The sequence below is a fragment of the Helicoverpa armigera genome, chromosome 8, assembly GCF_030705265.1.
Source record: "Helicoverpa armigera isolate CAAS_96S chromosome 8, ASM3070526v1, whole genome shotgun sequence".
NCBI lineage: Eukaryota > Metazoa > Arthropoda > Insecta > Lepidoptera > Noctuidae > Helicoverpa > Helicoverpa armigera.
In genome coordinates this window covers 1,738,629-1,758,172 of record NC_087127.1, presented here as the reverse complement: position 1 = coordinate 1,758,172, position 19,544 = coordinate 1,738,629, and the positions used below count along the sequence as shown (strand labels likewise).

The 19,544-nt window shown below is 36.7% G+C and overlaps 1 protein-coding gene across 5 annotated transcripts in view; it reads left to right on the top strand.

Annotated features, from left to right (window-relative positions):
- The first annotated feature begins 1,557 nt into the window (after window positions 1-1,557).
- Window positions 1,558-19,544, top strand: part of LOC110383068 (CBP80/20-dependent translation initiation factor) — a 34,438-nt gene continuing 16,451 nt past the window's right edge. For 2 of the 5 annotated variants that reach the window (XM_021343799.3, XM_021343791.3), the window contains exons 1-4: window positions 1,558-1,716; window positions 13,553-13,623; window positions 16,472-17,326; window positions 18,196-18,274. In XM_021343799.3, the coding sequence (XP_021199474.1) occupies window positions 17,192-17,326; window positions 18,196-18,274 (214 nt within the window). In that variant the 5' untranslated portion in view covers window positions 1,558-1,716; window positions 13,553-13,623; window positions 16,472-17,191. Of the gene's footprint in view, window positions 1,717-13,552; window positions 13,624-16,471; window positions 17,327-18,195; window positions 18,275-18,573; window positions 18,824-19,544 lie in introns of those variants that run through there. The other 3 variants (XM_021343813.3, XM_021343806.3, XM_064035687.1) reach the window with 2 other exon arrangements.

Genomic DNA, 19,544 nt, shown 5'->3' with positions numbered 1-19,544 from the left:
CTTGCTTTATTAATATTAGCTGTTTTCCCGCGGTTTCACCTCAGTCCCGGGGGAATTCCTCCCCGTTCCTTGATAAAATATTTCAGAACTCTACACCGACAATCTCTTAACGTTTCCCTAACTAAGTGTCACTTAGAATAAGGGCTCCCCCAATAATAAAGGTTATAATGGACACTTAAACTTTGGCGAAAACGAAATTCGTATTAAGTGTTCCCTAAATACTCTTAGGGGATCCGTAAATTTAGGTATTTGTTGGTGATGATGAGCATTAGTGTTTAGTAATAAAGTAGAATGGGCAACTCAATGTATGAAGGTATCTCATAGCATACATATGTATTTATTTCCTTATGGTAGGTAAATGAGATAACACTTATTTAGTGACACCCAATTTTTCTGTAATTTTATTGCTCCTTTGCGCAATATTCAACTTTTTCTGAAAAAATACATTTTTTACCATGAGCCTGAAAGTTAAAAAAAATATGATTCATAATCTAACATCGCCTTAGGTAATCATCAGTTGGTTATGCAGTTTTGTAAAGGTGCACGACTCGCGACGTTTCAGCGTTCAGGCGATTTGCTCGCCTTTCACTTCTTGACGATGTGGGAGACGAGTGTGGGCAGTGTCGGTATTAGCTAACGTTGCACGTAGTACAAGATCATCTGGCTTGCATTCCTACTGGGTGGGCAGAGATGTAGGATGATCGCCGAGAAAACTGTGTAGGTAATTAGATACTGGGACTTTTAAATGTTATGGGGAGATAGAAGTCATGAGGAGTAGAATGAGTCTGCGTTTTTTATTGTGGATGAAAATGAAAATATTGTATTGGAGGGTGAAATAAATAAAGTAAGCATAGAAGAACTATATGATGTTGGCCATTGCATTGTCAGCATTATTATTTACTAAAACATTGTTGCGCCAATTTCTAATCCGCCCTATGTGCAAATTATTATCACTTACGCCTCTGGCAGAAATCTGAGTTGTTTGTTGGTATTGCCTATATGAGAAAATTCTTAGAACTCGACTACTGCAAGCATCCAGTCTGCCTACCCAGATGCATAACTACTTGTATCGACTTTAGTGGAAGTTGCGGATAACATAATGCAGCCAATGTTTACTTTGGTTATACAAACCCAGATTTAAATTGTTTAGATTCGTTTCTAGGGTGTTAGACTGTTGCACTATCTTTACATAATATTTATATTCGGTGCCGACTCCCTGAACACCGACAATACAAAGCAGTTACCAAAGCAACAGTCGAAGTAGAGCAGCCAAACATTAATTCAATGGTTGAATAGTTTGCGAATCGTGCGCAGTGTGTTTTCCAACAACGCGCATTCGCGGTTCTGTGCCACATTCTTACTCAGTAAATAACAACACAGATGCACCACTGCTCCAGTGCAGTGTGTGAGAGGGTGTCGAGTGGTGCAGCAGTGTGGCTTCCCTGTGAACACGATTAAGATGGCAAGGAAGGGCTGTGTAGGAGCGCTTCCGGCCCCGGGCGGCGCTGAGGCTCGCGGCGGCACGCGCGGCACGGTGTCGCGGCACGGAGCGAGCCGCGGCCCGCGCGCTCGCGCCGCGCCAGTCGGCACACCGCCCGGGCGGGCGCCACACGACCGGGATCTGCGCAAGCGACCAGCGGCGACGCGAACCAAAATAATATCTGTGAAATAAACACGTATCCGCCAAACGCTGAAACATGCGAGCGCAAGATTCTGGTGAGTACCTACACCACACCCCGCCTACAATACACTGTGACAGACTGTAACTAATCTAGTTTAAAGGCATTTCCTACGTCTATATATAGTTGCGCCTTATTTTGGGACGCTGCATTGACGAGGGAGTTTCACGCTGCGCTTTTACGCGGTTTCCTTCGTCTGTTTCCCGCGTGAAAATTAACCGAATCAACATAGTAGAACAATTGACCCGCGTTAACCCGTGCGTCAGAGATGTGCTCTGTAGCAAAACGCAGCGAGTGAAATCCGTCCGCTGAAATTAATCGAATAAGTGAAATGAAAGTGGCGGCTGCACATGGTTCAGCACCGGCTGAAGCGAATACAACGTTTCCAGTCACCTAATTAGTTTGGAGCACGATAAAAAATAGATTTTCTTGTGTGTGCTTGTGTTCTCAATAGGCCGCAGACTGCGCTCTGGCCTAAATACCAGCACAGCTAGTAAAGATCAATGTCTCAGCTAGGAGGCGTCAATGAGTGGATCACTTTACCTTCGCCTGTGTAAACAACATCATAATTGCAAATAAATTACGATCCACGTTGTTGTATGAACGTGGTCGGAATTTCGGACACCTTGAACTCAATGAGATAACTACCTAATCTCCTAACATATTCATTCTTCATACATGACTAAGAGCCGAGGCATCATTGTAGTTTCTCATAAGTAAAAAATAGGCATTACCTAACTTAATATTCTGAAGTTGTTATTGACTAATTACTTGTCTTATTTGCCCTAAACTTAAAGTAGGTAGGTACATTACCTACGTATTTACTTGAAAAATAAACCGGTTACCTGAATTACAAATGTCGTAATACGAATTCTTCACATAATCTGCAATTTGCTTATAAAAAGTTTCCAATCCTGACGGAAAAGCAAGTGCGTTTTCGTGAGCAGCCCTTCGTAACGGTCGATGGTCACGCAATGAAGACAAAAGAAATATGTATAATAAAGGATGATCATATTTCAAGTAAATGCAATATTTCAAATCCCTAGTACAGTTAATTAACAGCTCAAAATCGACTTTTGGTGCGCGGGCGCACGGCGTTAGGTAACAAAAAATATAGCGAATGGACTCAGACGATTGATTCAGGTCATTTACCCCTGAAACTGAGACCGTCCAACGGAGTTACAGCAATTGTTCGCTTTACGTTTATATTGCAGTTTAGCATTATTCAGATTTACTGAAGAGAAATTTCAAACAGCATTTACTCCGTTCTGAATTTCAAGAGATGCGACAGAAAGTGGCCGGCAATGCTAATCTGCAATGAGAGATCGCGTAATTAATAAATACGAGTGTATCATGAGACATTGCTGCTTAATTAAGGTCTTAACGAAGCGCAGTGAGCAAGCTATCCGCGATCGTATAAACACTACATTTTAATTACTGTGAACAAGGAAGAAAACTCTCACAGTGCGTGATGTGATGATAAGTGTGCATTAATTGCCTGGTTTGTAAGTTATTAATTACCATTTTGAACATAACGCTTAGTCTTAGATAATAGAATAAGATATTTGATAATATCAATAACAGTGTGCATCTGGATTGAGGACCCATTTCTAAATTCTTGAGAAAACAAATAACATTTACAGGGAGCTTAGTGAAAAATATATTTATAAGAACAAAAGGGGCGTAAATAAAAAAAAAATCTTGATTCCTGAAGCCAGACACATATAGTGGTAGTCTATGCATGTGTTCAATTTTTGCGTCAGATACCTAAGTGTAATTTTGTAACACAATATGCTACTAGTATCTGATATTCCTTCGTAGCCAGGGCTCCTCGTAATTGTGCATGATCTATCACGGGATGGACAATCGCCTACGGACGTTACAACGAGTCGTTTCCCGTAGATGACTCTTGCAATTGCTGCGGTTTCCACATCATCTACTTAGGATGAGATTTTCTTGGCAGTACCTACAGACATACATAGAGATTGCTCATGTTTCTGATTTCGATTGTTTACGAATGTACCTCTAGATAGATGTAACGTACATGGGTTACCGGGTATGGGTTTGTGGATAGATTTCTGGTGCCTGCTTACTCAGTGGGTAACACCTTCGTTTAGCAGTGGATGGCAATTATTGCCTGTTACCCAAGTATAGGCTATTCAGTGATTCAATTTGAATCATTCAATTCAATCAATTCAATTTGTACAGTGCTGCTTCTCCGGGTATGGTAAATGTATATGATTAAATTAAAGATATTCTTAATTCTTATATTTGTGAGTGACAAGTAGGTGTATGTAGGTCCAATCAATAAGCCCTTTTGATGAAAACAGGATTCACAAAAGATGGTAATAACCTATTTACAGTTACGGTGCACTGTAGTACGAATAAATATTTAATCTGTATTTAAACTGGATCGCCATGCATTGTTCTCATCCCGCGGGGCATATTCTAATATGCAATTGTGCAGTTATATTTAACCCTCTAATGATTAGAATAGCTGCAAACCGAACGGCATAACTTAGACACTGGCTGTTTGCTTTGCTAAGGATTATTAGGTTTTAAGTCTTTTTAATATTTTTAATCATAATTCTCCATTTTTAAGAATGCTCCTCGTGATGCATATCTTGCAATCTGCGAAAGGTCATAACTATTGACAGTCGACAGATGTGAAAATGCAAGCGGATAGGGTTTTAGTACTTTCTCTTTTAGTTAGTTTGTGTAATATAGCTTCCTACGCTGTCGAGACCACGCCTTTTGAAAGCTCTCTATGGATTTCAATCTTCAACTGTCTGCACTTATCTTATAGATATGGCAAAACTTAATAAGATAGCATTCACGAAGGAGTGTGAGGTTGGGTCAAGTAGGTAACTTCAGATGAAAACTACATAATATGCTAAGACGTCGTGACCAATGTAGGATGAAATTTTCATATATTTCCCAGGTTAAAAATGCAAGGTGAATGACCAGATATTCTGCATAAGTTCTAGTTTACTAAAAGATAAGATAACGATGTTTAAAACCTAGTTTATCGTTTGAGAAAACATCTAGTGCTCTGTCTTGCAATTAAACGGGAACAGTATAATTATTTAGTCGTTTGTGGCAAAGAAAAATAGTGTAAAACATGGTTAAGCTCGTATTATAAAGAGAAAGGTACTGCAGAGATAAGTAGGCAGTTTGAAAACAATAGTAAGTTGCATTATTTTACGGTGTTTATTATAAAACCCTTTTCATAAGATAATGTTTAGTGTAAGAGTTATTAATTTGTAGGTAAGTTAAGCGTTCTAAGAAACTTTGTCAATGTTTCTTTTTGTAGTAGGAGAAAAGGGCGTAACCCAAATATTGGTCATAGCCAAAATAAACAATTCATGAGTTTCATATGCCTACATTTCTGTTTGTTAGTTGCTGAGTTGCTAAGTACCAGCTTTACGCCAAAGCTATAATGTAAACCCAGATTTGCAAAATAAAATTCTATTCTAATCTAGGCGAGATTCGATTTGAGCCGTTACAATAGTTAACGCCTCCCTGCCTGGCAAGTATTTGCCTGTATGTTAGGCTTGCTCAAATCTGAAAAATTACACTATAGCGATTCTCTGCTGTGAGGGAGCCCCTTTTGATCGTCATCAAGAAATGGCTTGTACTAGTTAGGGCACTTTAAACAATTCAGCAGGTGCGGTAGACTGATTCAAAGTCAACAGAAATAATTACTTATTATCAGGTTAGCTCTAAATAACAAAAGAAACTTCATTAGTAACAGTACCTAGACTAGTAACTAACTTACGCTGCAGTGTGAGCAAGGATATACCTACTTACTTACATATATGTAATGACAGAGAAACGTGATATGAGTTCGTAACACCTGATATCCTGCCAGCATAGCGGCCTTGAGGACTCGTCATCGGTTCACTGGATTTATATGTTTAGTGCTGGTTAACTGCGATCATTAATCATCAGTTATAATAATCATCATGAATTAACTTTAATAATTAGAGAAGGCGCTACTTTGTACACAGTCGTGACATGAAGATAGTTAGGTACTTTTAATTAACAGTCATTTAGACAAAAAGAATTTTGAAAGATGAACTTGAATGCAAGTAAAACTGTGGTATCATCCTCCGAGCCTTTTCCCCAACAAGCACGCCGTTTTTCCGAGCAAAACGTGTTAGAGTTTGGTAAAACTTTAGATAGTTGTTTAGGGAATATTTAATTTAAATAGATCTAAACCGTGCAAGCAAAGTTGTAGCCTATTTTAAATCAGCTAAGAATTTCAAAGTAGGTAAGTTAAGCTTAGAAACAGCGCAGAAACCGTTCTTCCAAACTCCTAATTTGGAACAACTCCGTGCACTATAAAATTTGCACAAGATGTAAATGGAGTGTAACGCGCATGCGTGATTTTATTTCCATAACCGTGAACCGCTTGCGACGTGCAATTAGCAAGTCTTCTGTTAGAAGCCATGTTTTATGCACTCTACATAATAATACTCAATACTCTCAAGTCTTTATTAGCATTCTATATGTTATACATTTTACAGTCTAGAAACAATATGGAGCCTATAGGGTACAGCTTAAGAGCTTAAAGTTAATGACAGAGGCCTTACAAAGTTATCAGTCATCATTTAGTTATATTTTGGATAAAGATCTAGAATTATATAGAGATCTAATTACCTACCTTTTTATGGATAAGGCAAAAAAGGTGAAAGAGCCACCTACGTACTAGTAGTACGTATTCAAAAGGAAGTCCCAGCTAAGAATATGTCATTATTGCAAGAATGTAGAAACGTTTGAGGATTTGGTGGAACACAAGACTTGACAGATTTGGATGAAAGAGATTTAGTAGAGTAATCTTACCACTCACCGCCTTCTAGCTTTACCATCTTTTGAAAGAAACCCCTCATCATCTTGACCTACCTTCAACACCGTTACTGTAACGTTCAAATTAACCAGGCACAGTCATCTCATTCATATCAATAGGGCCACAGTTTGCCTCACAATACTTACAGTACACACAGTGGCCCAGTAAGCTGCAGTTGATATGCGCAAACGCAGCGTAGGCAGCTATGTAGGCGACGGCATTGACAAACACCTGTCTGTTTGTCCATACTTACATATACTTATGCATATAAGTTCTAAGTTAGAGAGAGGAATGTGTACGTGTTTGAGGGCTCGCCAGATATGATGGATTTCTGTTAGGTATACTTGAAGATTCTGAACAATGTGCTAATATGAATGCTGCAGGATATTTCTGCGAAGTAAGTTGGCACATACTTAACGGGAAAAGCAATGCTGAAGTAGCTTTTATTTTCAAAGATAATGTGAAGATGTGTATGTGTATGTTGTTTGAGATGGACATGACTCCTCTTTGGGAAATAAAATTGAAACCTTCGTGATAAAACAGATTGAATCATTTTCAGTAGAGTCTAAGCAGTAGATAACTATTAAGTGATCTGTGGTCAAAGTTTTAAAGATGTTACCGTAGTCAGACTAATTAGAAAAAAATCCTAAAATGGCATTATCATGTTGTCTGCAATTCCATCATCCTCGCAACTAAGAAATATTTCGCGAATGACGTCATCTGCTATCAATTGTTATCGCTGAACAAACCAGCTTGCTTGGACAATTACAAGCCACTGCATCGTGGACCAAGATAGCAAAGATGATGATAAATGAAATACTGCAGGAAAATCATAGACCAAATATATATAAAAACATAGGGATTACAAATTGTCGCATTCTCGATTATCTGCGTGAGGAACAATCCCGAAAAGCGTTAACAGCAAGTTAAATCAATTATTGAAACTAGACTATATAGATTAGAACTCTTTCTAAGCATAATTACAAACGGACAGCATCCCCAAAATGCACCCCTTTCACCACTACCTACTGTTATCGCTGCAAAGAAGAAGCGGTGAAGAACAAACTTCACAGCAAATGCGAAATCAAAGCCTCATCTTAAAGTCTCCAAATCGTTCAAGTTATGTCAGTAACGTTATTACCAAGTATTACTTAAACTACGTCATTGGTAAGCAGTAAAAACTCTCATGTACCAAGTCCATTAGCCATAAGAAACGAGATAGTTTTTGCTCCCAACAGAATCTGTGCTCGAGGTTTTTGCGATGGTCCGGCGAGGTGGCGAGCTGGCGTGAGTCATACGGCTTCTACTGACACATCGCTCACTAACTTATTAGTTTAGTGGCTTTATAAATAGACTTGGTACGTGTCCTACAGGATTTGCTTTGGAGAATATATCTTCAGATCTGAACTTTGGTAGAGTTTTGAGCTCTATCGTTTAGGCATATTTTTTGGCTTTCTATGCGAACTGGGATAAACATGGTATTGTTATGTGGTAGCCGCGTCATCATTACTTACAATTTTGGAGCGAGATCTCTTGTTTTGGATTCAGTCATGGATTGCTTAATGCTCAACCCTCTTTTATTTCTAGATCGACTTTGTTTTTTTTTGGGATATGAATACAGTAATGGCAGCGGAAAATGTTTTTGCGATAGACTGCACTTGAAGGACTCTACGCATAAAAACATCCTTTTTAAAATGTGCGAAATTCAGTCCAGTTTTCCGCAATGCAGGACTAAAGCACTTTGTCTGCTTTGTGGGAGTATTCCGTGCTAGGTTTATTAATCTTGTTTAACGTGACGTTACATGCAGTATATCTTTCGTTCCCATTAATAACAGTATCAAGTTCAAATTGCTGCGCAAGTGGTGTAGGTTGCACTGCACTCCATAGACTCCCACGATATTGTAGGTACGTGATCTACAGAAGTTCGTTATGTTATTTACTTATATGTTGCGCAGTTATTCCGACACAGTAGAATGCTTTGACATTGCACCTGTCTGTACTTACTTACACCTATTGGTTATATCGAGATTGAGAAGACTTTGAGAATTTTCTTGTGCTAATTCGATAGCTATGTTTCGAATTTTCCGACTACTTTTTAAACGTATAACCTTACGCCTTAGGAATTTTGATAAATTTTGAGCAATCTGCTTAAGTTTACTTTGTAGTTTAATTGATATTAGAAACAAAAATCGTTATAATTCATACTGAAAACGATAAAGAAATTGAACAAAAATAATCAGCACCTAAGTTATGAGAACGCTTCAAATTCTTTCCATCATTATAATAATACATAACTATAGTTACATTACATACCACAGTAATGGACATAAAATAATACCTACCAACTAGGACCGGTTTCCGTCAGACCACTGACTCATGCGCATGGTAAACAATGCTTGCTTATGTCTTGATCGCTTGTTATTTTCACACATTCACGGGTTATTAACGTTTGTAATGGGATAAACATTGTTAGATATGACTTAGGGCTATTAGATGTAGAACAAAACCTGACAAAATATGTATTTTGATTGTCTCTCTTCTTGCACTTCTCCAAAGGCCCAATTTTACAACGTTTTGTTTTCCCTACTCTACTCAATCAATGACCTAAGTGACAGTAAGTTATTCTAAATCTGCAACTTTCATTTTGGAGAAAACTTTCAATTTTCATGCAGTTTGCCAAAGGATGCTGTTCAATCCTTCTCGGTCTTGTAAATTGGGGTCAAGACGACTGCCGTGTTGCGCAAGGTGCTAAAACTTTTTGGTTTAAGTGCACAACCGTGTATGACGCTCAATCGGTCGCACCCAAAAATCTAAATGCCAGCAATTTTATTCTTGTCGTAATTACTTCATTCTTAGATAAATATGTGCATAAGATTGTCAAAGGTCATTGCTCACTGCAAGACAATTTATTAGTACCTACCTGTGTGTTATTAGAAAGATCCTATACTCTTCTTCTTTGCCAGTCGATGGCTTTCGAATTTAATAACTTCCTTGTCCAATGAGTCATATATGATACACACCTTTTGTTTAACTACTATGTCTGCTACGTGAACAGTTAAGTGGTTAAATTTTGAATTTTCGAGGCCCAATATTTCGCCACGCTCACGGCAATGTCAGCGGCCGCATGCTGGTGTTTCGCTATGTAGATTTCAGGGCATCTACTGGGCGTCGTGAATGTAACCACACTAAGATAAATTGTTCTCGCGTCTCCCCTGAAGGAATAAACTATAAGCACAGGTTGCATTTAAGCCTATGTTCTATAGATAATTTTTTGGTTTGTATGTAAGTACGTATATTGTCTATGTTTATCTTCAAACGAACAATAGAAGAATAGGTATATCTAGTACCAACTAGTTTACTATATCAAAGACTTTGTTTTATAAATTATAGTCTTTGTCGAAACTACTGTTATAAATACAGGAAGTAAAACACTTGCTAGAAAGATAATAATATCCTTCAAAATCCTGCCATAGATATGTAAGTAGGTATCAATCCTAATCCTAACTAATATTATAAATGTGAAAGTAACTCTGTCTGTCTGTCTGTCTGTCTGTCTGTCTGTCTGTCTGTCTGTCTGTCTGTCTGTCTGTCTTTTCTTCACGCCTAAACTACTGAACCGATTTGTGTGAAATTTGGTACAGACATAGTTTGGAACTTGAGAAAGGACATAGGATAGTTTTTATTTAAAAAAAAAAATATAAAAATAAAAAATAAAATTTATTCCGGACATATAGCGCCATCTATTGGTCAAACCAAAAATATGCCGGAAGTCACTATTCCATGCGAACGAAGTCGCGGGCAAAAGCTAGTATTCTATATTTGTCTCGTTACATTTTTCTTTTTACTTTTATAACAATTTTGGGAAATCCCCGAAATAGTTGTCCCTAGTTTTAAAGTTTTTGCAACTATAATAACATGGAGGAAAATGATTTCAGGCGCTGCAACAATTTCAATATCTTAAATACTTCGTGAAATGTCTTACATTAATAAACAGACTTCACTACTTAAGTTGTAGATATTTGAGTGTTAAGACCTAAGCATTTGAGCATACATAAGAGAGCAAATACACTTTTATTTCGTTTTAGCAGTGCGTACCTACTATTTAATTAAAAACATTTCCAACTTAGGAACTCAAGGACAGCAAACAAATGCGATCATTGTATTCAAAGTCGATTAAATCCAGCGATCAATGAATCGATACCGCGACAAAACAAAAGCGGCTCGTGCCCACTGACCCAGAACACTGCAGACTTCGTAATGTCTGCACAGATGTCTGTGCATCTTCACATAACTCCTCAACTCACGACAAGGAATCTTCAACTTTACACCTTTACATTACAGTTGAAATTTAAATAGCTCTGTTCGGAGATAAGATCTTTTTGGTCGTGATCTCAGAAGCATGTGTGCGTCGTTCACAAGTAAACATGATGATGTCATCTGGCTCCGCCTACATTGATTCTCTGCAGTTTTTTTTTACATTCGTAATTAATCGCAGTCTTTAAATTAGAGTCAGATTCACAAAAAGCTTGTCTGTATAATTAATTGAGACATTACGTTGTGGACAGTTGTTACTTTGTTGGAGGTCGTGTGAAATGTGTGTCTTTGTTGAAAACAACTTTTTTGTAGAAAGAAAATTTCAAAGACTCTGTACCGCTGCCTACTAAATAAATGCACTATGCGAGACAAACATTCTTGCTTCCATGGATCCCTCTTATAGCCCAACATTTGCCGAGAGTTTTACCAACTATATTGGGGTCGGCTAAGAGTCTAACTGTATACAGCTGAGTACCAGTGTTTTACTAGGAGCCTTGTAATCCATTTGTCCATAATATTCCTCTAAGTTTTCATGTGTTCAAAAGAGGTGTATTAACAGCAATATTGCCACGTCGGATGGCAATGGACGTACCTTTCAAAAGTGTGAGCCGATGATGTCAGACTGTTAGGAGCCGCAAACTGCATCATCTTAGGTTAAGGAAAATCTGTTCATTTACGTTCAACAGTCAAAGACGACGGTCTCATTAGCATCTTCTATTGAGACTGTATAGGGTGTTACTAATCTGTCGGCTTTGTCTGTATAATAAACTTTATATGCAGTCATTAAAGCAATGAAATGCTCTTTAACTGAGAACGGTTGCAAGTGGAAAAGGAAAATTGGAGTAGACGACTTGGAAAATTCCTTTGCTTAAAACTGCTCTACTTATGGTATTTTTGAAACAAGTTTTGTTTACAAAGGAAGTTTTTCCAAGTGATAGGTTATTATTACCTATGTAGTTTTATTATTTATCAAGACTGACTATCTCGTCATTGGCTAACACAAAAAGTGATCGACCAGAAAAAAAATATGGTGTGGCTGTGTTGCAGGCCTACTTCCCGAAACTGAAGATATCCATTCAACCGAACAAAACTCTAGTTTACAGGTACAAAAGTGTGCACGATAACCGAATCTATCGATCACGCAATTAGCATTTCTTGCACACACTAGGTATCTATGTGTCATTCTAAAATATTCCTCGACAGGCTGTGTAAACCACGTCATCTTCACTTATCTACTATGAATATGCAAAACACGCTAACTTACACACCAAATTGTAGCCTTTTACAAAAAATATAAAGTATTTTCAGACAAAAACTCAGTTAAATTGTCATTTTTTCGTCATTTCTATTTGAATTACAATGATAATTTCATGCACAGCGTGAAACTGATGTCATTTCCTCTGAGTGTAACATCTTGAATATTTAATTCTTTCGGTCCTCGATAGATACAGCAATGGGCTCAAAACAGTAGGTACAGTCAGCCCCAAATGTGTAAATGTCATGGAAGACGAATTATTTTGTCCTCCGTGGTTAATATAATTATCACTTATAATACCACAAGAGCTTCAAAATTATCGGGTATTTCCCGATAGGTTCGTTGCAAACAAATGAAGGAGTCAAGTTTATTTGTTTGCAGGGAACCTTGAGGGAAATGCCAGAGAATTTTGAAGCTCGTGTGGTATTCGGGGGATTATTTTTCCGTCCCAAATGTCGGCCACAACCTGTCAGTTTGACATAGCAACGACCAGAGAAAATATTCAAAAAATTATCAGTATAATACCATGTAGGTTGTACCACGTGACGTCGAATGGTGCAATTCTATTGGTCGATATTTGGGTCGGAAAAATAATCATTAATATTAGTTAGTCATTACACTTTTTAGAAACAAATGCATATCTATTTTCTATATGAAAAACGGAGAAATTATTTTTCAGTCATTGCATTACCTAAGTATTCTTTTTAACGACTGTACCTACCTGCTGAAAATCAAAACTGAAGCTGAAGTAATCTTTCAGTTTTTTGTCTAAGCTATTAAATCACAATGTTGTTTCTAAAGCATTTAAAATGAACAACAAATGTTTTCGAAGCGTGACCATTTCAGTAACATTTATTTGCAAGTTATTTAAACTGTTACTCTTTCTTTGATCACAATGTCTTCAGAATAGATCTGTAATAAAATCAATCACGTAGTGTTTGCGGTAAATTGATATTTTTTGGAAGATTTTCTTAGAATATTATTCACTTTACAAGTTCCTACTTTGGTAACTTAAATAGAAGACAAGTTTTAGAAGTGAGTTTTATTTAAACCTGTTGTCATGTTTTAAGGTGTGGTAAGGTCTAGGTTCTAAATTACACCCCACTTTGTGTACATTAAAAAAAATATTTAAATAGATCGAGGTTCGTAACGGGTAGTTAAATTAAAAAGAAAAGGAAGATTTCTAAACGTTAAAATCAACGTGCAACGTTACACTGTAGACATATTTATCGCATCAATTGATCTACCAAAGTTACCTATACTAACTGTGTTTAACCGACATCAAAAAAAGGGACGTTCTCAACTTAAGCTCGTACATTTTTTTTAAACACGGTAAATCAGGCACGGCCAGCCAGTCACTTAACTCCTTCCTTCTAATAACCGGCAAGTTAAGGCTATAAAACTTGAAATATGATAAAATTATAAAAGTAATTATAAACTTTCTCGTTGTTTCAGTGAATTAAATACGAGTACGTGAACGAGTCTCTAGTGCAGAGGACGAAACGACAGACTGCTTCGAGAGAGCGGTGAGTCATCAAAATGTGCTTCTACTCTTATATTATGTCCAATCTAAAGCAGTTGAATACCTATAAGTGATTTACACTGAGCGTTTACCTACTCAATATCAGTATAGAAATGTACATAGATAACGAACATATTATTAAAAAAAAAACTCCAATTTATCACACCACAGCACCAACCAAATACCTACCTACCTTTCATGTAAATTGTACATAATTAGGTATACCTATGTAAAAGATATTTTAACAGTTTAGTCACTGATATTTATTGCATTGGTATACTTTGGGTATATCCCGTTATGGAAGAGAGTAAATAAAAATATTTTCTTCAGTAATCGCTATTGACCGCATGAATGCGGTGTCAGTAAATTCATTATTACTGAACTATTTTTATGTATTAATTAATTAGGCATACCTACAACGAACACTAAAGCCTGAAAGTGAAAATTACTCGTTTGACTGAAACAAATAATGCAAAAGTCAATTATTTCGGCTCGGACTTGGTACATCAGGCCCATTACATGATTCATAAAATATTAATGTACTGTCAGTACGAAAACTGCAATTAATAACAAAAACACCAGTTAATTGTGGAATAAGCGAGAATAATTTTGATCGAAATCATACCGACAACAATTTAGTCTGTATTAATGCGTTACGATCATAATTATACATTTATATTAATTAATGTCTTAAATTACTATATATTTTATACTTTAAAGTCAACAGAAGTTAATAAAGAACTGTAAAAAAGGACTCGTCTTAAACATTATTATTTTTAAATCTCCATTATTGCTATTCCGTGATCATGTCACGGCTATAGAAAATTTACACAAAAACTGCTTAAGATTTATTATAAAACAACTCAAAAGTTATAAGATTATAATTTGATTAGTTTCTATTATATTTGATTAGTTCAGTTTGGCTATCTCTATCGTTATCTATTTCTATATTATCCTGTCATTAATGTGAAAATCTCGTTCGTGTAGCGTCGCGTTGCGCAGACGCATAGTTCATCGCACTGTAATTTCAGCGAGTTTCCATTGATTATTTCTGTCGAGCACCTGACAACGCATAATTGATACGTCAACGTTTTTACACATAGTCGAGGTTTTCCACATTAAAACGTCAGACTTGAGATGTCGCTGAAATAAATTGTCTTGCAGGTAGAGAAAATGAGGTGAAAACCCTGTTTTTTATCGAGGTGTAGTAATCATAATTTAGAGTGACATTAATGAAAAGGGAATGTTAGTATGATGGACGGTAGAGTATTATATATAGAGATATTGTGCCTTGGCTGCAAAACAGCACTTTTTGAAAAGAGCCCCCTACAATAAAAATACTCAATTATTAGAAAAATAATAGGTATCATAATTAAAAGAAACCCAAAGCTTGAGGATAATCGGTAGAGTACTTCTAAGCGGGTAAAGAAAAGGTATTCACAAAAAAAACGCAAGTAAACTATACTGAGACGCGTCTTTAAAATTGTAAACATCATAAAATCTTCGTTTATACATTACTACGCAGATCTGTGAACGAAGTTTGGGATGAACTATATTTTTACTCCAAGGAGGTTACAACATTTGATTCTCTTTGCATCATACGCAATAGTTGCGATGTAAAAAAATCTACGCGTTATATTTTAAGTACTATGTAGATCAGAATGTATTTTTGTTGCCAAAGGTATACTACATTTTTAAGAATGAATTTCTGTATGTACGAAAAATCTAGCTGTTTTTAATGCTCAATCCTTCTCCGTGTGAGAGGAAGCCTGTGCCCAGCAGTGGGACGATAACATTGACATTCTAAGCTCGATGGACGATAAAAAGGCTGTAACAGTTTTTAATTCTGTCTGTACCAAAATTTCTTTTACGTGTTTTTTATCTTTTGAGTTTACAAGCCTTCAAGATATGTTGTCAACGTAACGCGAGTATGCATCTTATATGATCAGGGTTCTTAAAGTTTAATCAATCTTTTAAAGAACATAAAATGTTAAAGGTTATATAGTTGGTATCAATCAGCAGCAATGATATACATATGTAAGCAGACTGAAATCCACAAATTATTGCTAAAATTACGTTAATGAGTAGGCTAGCCGCGAACACAAACGTAACATTTCAACGTAATTGCTGATTTCCTTAATTTTCAGCTACCTGTAACGATGAGTAGGTACTTCTGCAAACCGGTTACATTAGGGAACTCGATAATGCGACGAAAACTGAAAATGTTGCTGATAATTTAGCTACAAAAGAATATACTTATGTATTTACCTTATGTAGGTATGCACTATCTTCCGCCCTATTCCGCAAATAGGCTTTTTTTGCGTCAATCGCACGTCGCATCGCTCTGCAAAAACTCATCATCATAGCCTATCTTAAAAGATCAATGATGCAAAAAATAATAAATAACGTACGTAATAAAGGAGTGCCAAAGTATCTAATACTGACTCATTTACAAATCCATCCTATTTTAATAAAAATATTCTTTTGTATTGTATCTGTGTTGGGTTACCGCCATTTTGGGAAACTAGACCCGGCCTTGTGAATCATTTTACTTACAGAGACTAAAGTTGAAAAAACTTGTTATGAGCAAACGATTTCACTTGAAATATAAATAGATGCGTCCTTTTTGGTAGAGATTTACAGTATCTTGGATCAGGTTTTTTAAATTTGCCGTAGAAAAAAATGGAAGGCTTAGGAAATGATTTTGTAAAATCTTGGGAATTCTGAATTCATCTGGCAGTTATTAAATAAAACTGTGCTATTATCAAGGAAAATATTTTTTTAAATTATTAGAGTGTCTTTTTTGAAGAGTTGAATGTGAAATTTTGTAATGTACTTTCTGCTTGTTCCAGATCAGGGTTCATTGAACCCCTACGACGAAACGATTCGAGTTGGCGCCGAAGAAGTCTCTTCTCGGCCCCTCGAAATATTGTAAAATCGCTCCGTGACTGTCAGACACTAAAATATACCTGCACTACTTCTTGTATTATAGCCGTACTAAGAAAACGAAAAAATCTCGACAGACGCCCTCTATCAGTGGCCACGACAGAGGGCTGTAATTTATCTACATTTATATATGCATATATAAAAAGAGAAAAATAGTGATCTCTAACGTGACGTCACAATACCAAAATTGTGATTATTTAACTAATTAATACATTATTTTAATCGCTTTGCTGTTTTCAAATCGCATTTTTAACGCGTATTGCCCGTTGTATTGTTAGATGTTTATTTTAAAATTGTAAATAGCAAGAATATACTTAATCATAATAAGTGTGACATTGCGTAATGTAACTATAATACTAGTCATTGATCTAGTGTATTTATTTTGGTAAATTATCAATTTTATAATCTATAGAGGATAAACTAACGTAGAGCTTTCTGGCTAGGTAAAAAAATATATATTACAAAAAAAATACTACACTGAATTGCCCTCGGGCAATCAATTACCAAAGAAAAAAATACAGTGAACTTTTAAAAAGTAAAAGGCAGCCAGCAAAAAAGGCGGGAAGCCGTGGGCAGTACCACAGATTAACTAAATATCTGTTGTATCGATTATCATAATCGGCAAGATGCAGACTCAAGTTGGTGTTGGTAACGAGCTGCAGAGAAGCTATAGGATGCAGGACTTTGCATCGCCTGGCGTCATCATGCGGGAGCGGAGCTTCATCCGCCCGCAGTCCCATCACAACATGCATCATAACCAGGTATGTCAGGTCTACTAATGTAAAACACCATTTATGTGACACTTACCTATTGAGTATGCTGTAAATAGTCTGAAAAACTGTGTCATCATGTCCTGTATACTGTAATTGGAACGGCCTTGTCCTAAAGGGCCTCAGTGACGAACAAAAATAGATCAGCCCATCGTTAAAAAAAGTTAAAAACACGCATAAAAACCTAGGTGACTAGAGTTGCTTCAACCTAGTTCGGAGTTATTTGATTAGTCGTATGTTAGTAAGACCTTGGTATGTGCTAAGGATTTCTAGTACGATTGCAGTTATCGCGTAGGCAGGATCACGACACGCTATTCGACGCCTACGTCTCGTCTGCATGACTCGCTAGCCTTTGCCTGTGCGATTATTTTGTAATCGATTCGTGTTGACACCTTGTTTTTATGAATCGATAAATGAGGAATTGTGATAATGCGCATACCTAGGAGAGAAGTAAGATTCTCAATTCTTATTGGCTATTTTCTCTTTGTTAGATTTTATTCCCTTTTACTAATTTTTATTGTTTTTAATTTACAATACAGCTTTTATTGGGACAGATTCAACTAAAGTCAAAATAAGTAGACTAAAGAGTAAACCTATTTACCCTCATTTTTATGCGACTTTTCTTATGCTAACTCTAATGATTTTCAAACACATGGACCATGAAACATCTACTACGCAAACACACGGACTACCTAAGCATTTACGTTATATTTGTCGATGAAAATATAGTTTCATCATCGCGCATGATGAGCTGTCGATCTAGAAATAATGTCTGACAGATCCCAATATTTGTTTATGCTATGCCACAAATTATCATGCAAAATCAAACGAATATGTTTATAGAGTTTTCTTCTTTACAGTTCAACAATGCGAAACGACGGAGCATGATTCTGACGAATGCTAAGGGGAAGCCCACTTTGGAAATTTATAGACCTCCCGGTAAGTTTAGATTTTTGTTTACTTTGGTTATTAAAAATTATGCTATGAAATATTTCACAAAATGTTATATTACTCTTTTGTCACTCTTTTTCTACCATTTAATAGTATCATTATTAGCACCGAGATTAGCACTCAATTAATAGCAATTTATGTAACACAATCGTAATCGATTTCAATTAGGTATCATTACTTCTCGATTCGTCACAGGCTGAATGTAAACACTTGGCTTGCTAGCGTCTCTACGTAAAATTGGCGCCAAAATTAAAAATAAACAATTTTCATATTTGGAACAAGTCGACAGTCGAATGTTTGTTGCGACGGGACGCGTTTGTCAGACGAATGTTTGTTTGTAGTTTTATGTGTTGTGATAAAAGTGAGATATTATTATGTCTCGGTGTATCGTGAAACAGTCGTTGTCTCAGCCGGTGGCGGTCGCGCCGGTCGCCCCCGTGGCTCAGGTGTCGCCGGTATCTGTTTCCCCCGTGTCCGTGACTCCGGTATCGGTGTCTGTGACCGTGACTGCAGCTCAACCAGTTTCTGAAGCCTCAGGTTTGTTAATGCATTCAGTAGCTGCAGTTTCCTTGTTGGGATCGCCATAATATTAGCATTGAGCTGTTCAGTCCGTACGCCGGTCGTGATTCCGTGAGATTGTTTGAGAACGGATTGTCAACATTGAGTCTTGGCGGTAGATGTGGTATTTCCGTCACAAAACACGAGTGTTTTGGCGACGATGTACGTAATGAAGTAATTGTATGTAAATAAAAAATGTCTATATTATTCTTGGCAGCTCGCTGTGGACTTCAGGATTTGAATAACTTGAGCATGTGGTTTTGTGAAACAGACAGGTTTGTTCTCTAGTCTTTGAATTTGACAGCTTGTCATTCACCTTGATTGTTGAGTGCTGTGTTTAAAATGTCTTGATTTGCAGCCGCTATTTTCATGAACTCGGACAAATGATATAACACGACAAGTAAATTAGACCTGTAAAAATAAATACATTTTCTTAGAAATATTTCAAAAGCCAAGATGCAGTGTTTTTCATACGTGATCACATGTTCAAATTGAACAGCATCTTTATAGAAGTAAAGCAGCAGAAGTTTAATACAATATGATTTATGCTTAATTTTCAGTCAACTTCTGATCAATTATGTACAGTAAAATCATATCAAATCCAATAACTGTATTAACACAATATAAAATCCAATCAAAACTACATATTTGCCAGTAAGTCTTGGATGAAAGTTTCGCGTTGTGCGTTTGAGCGAAACGG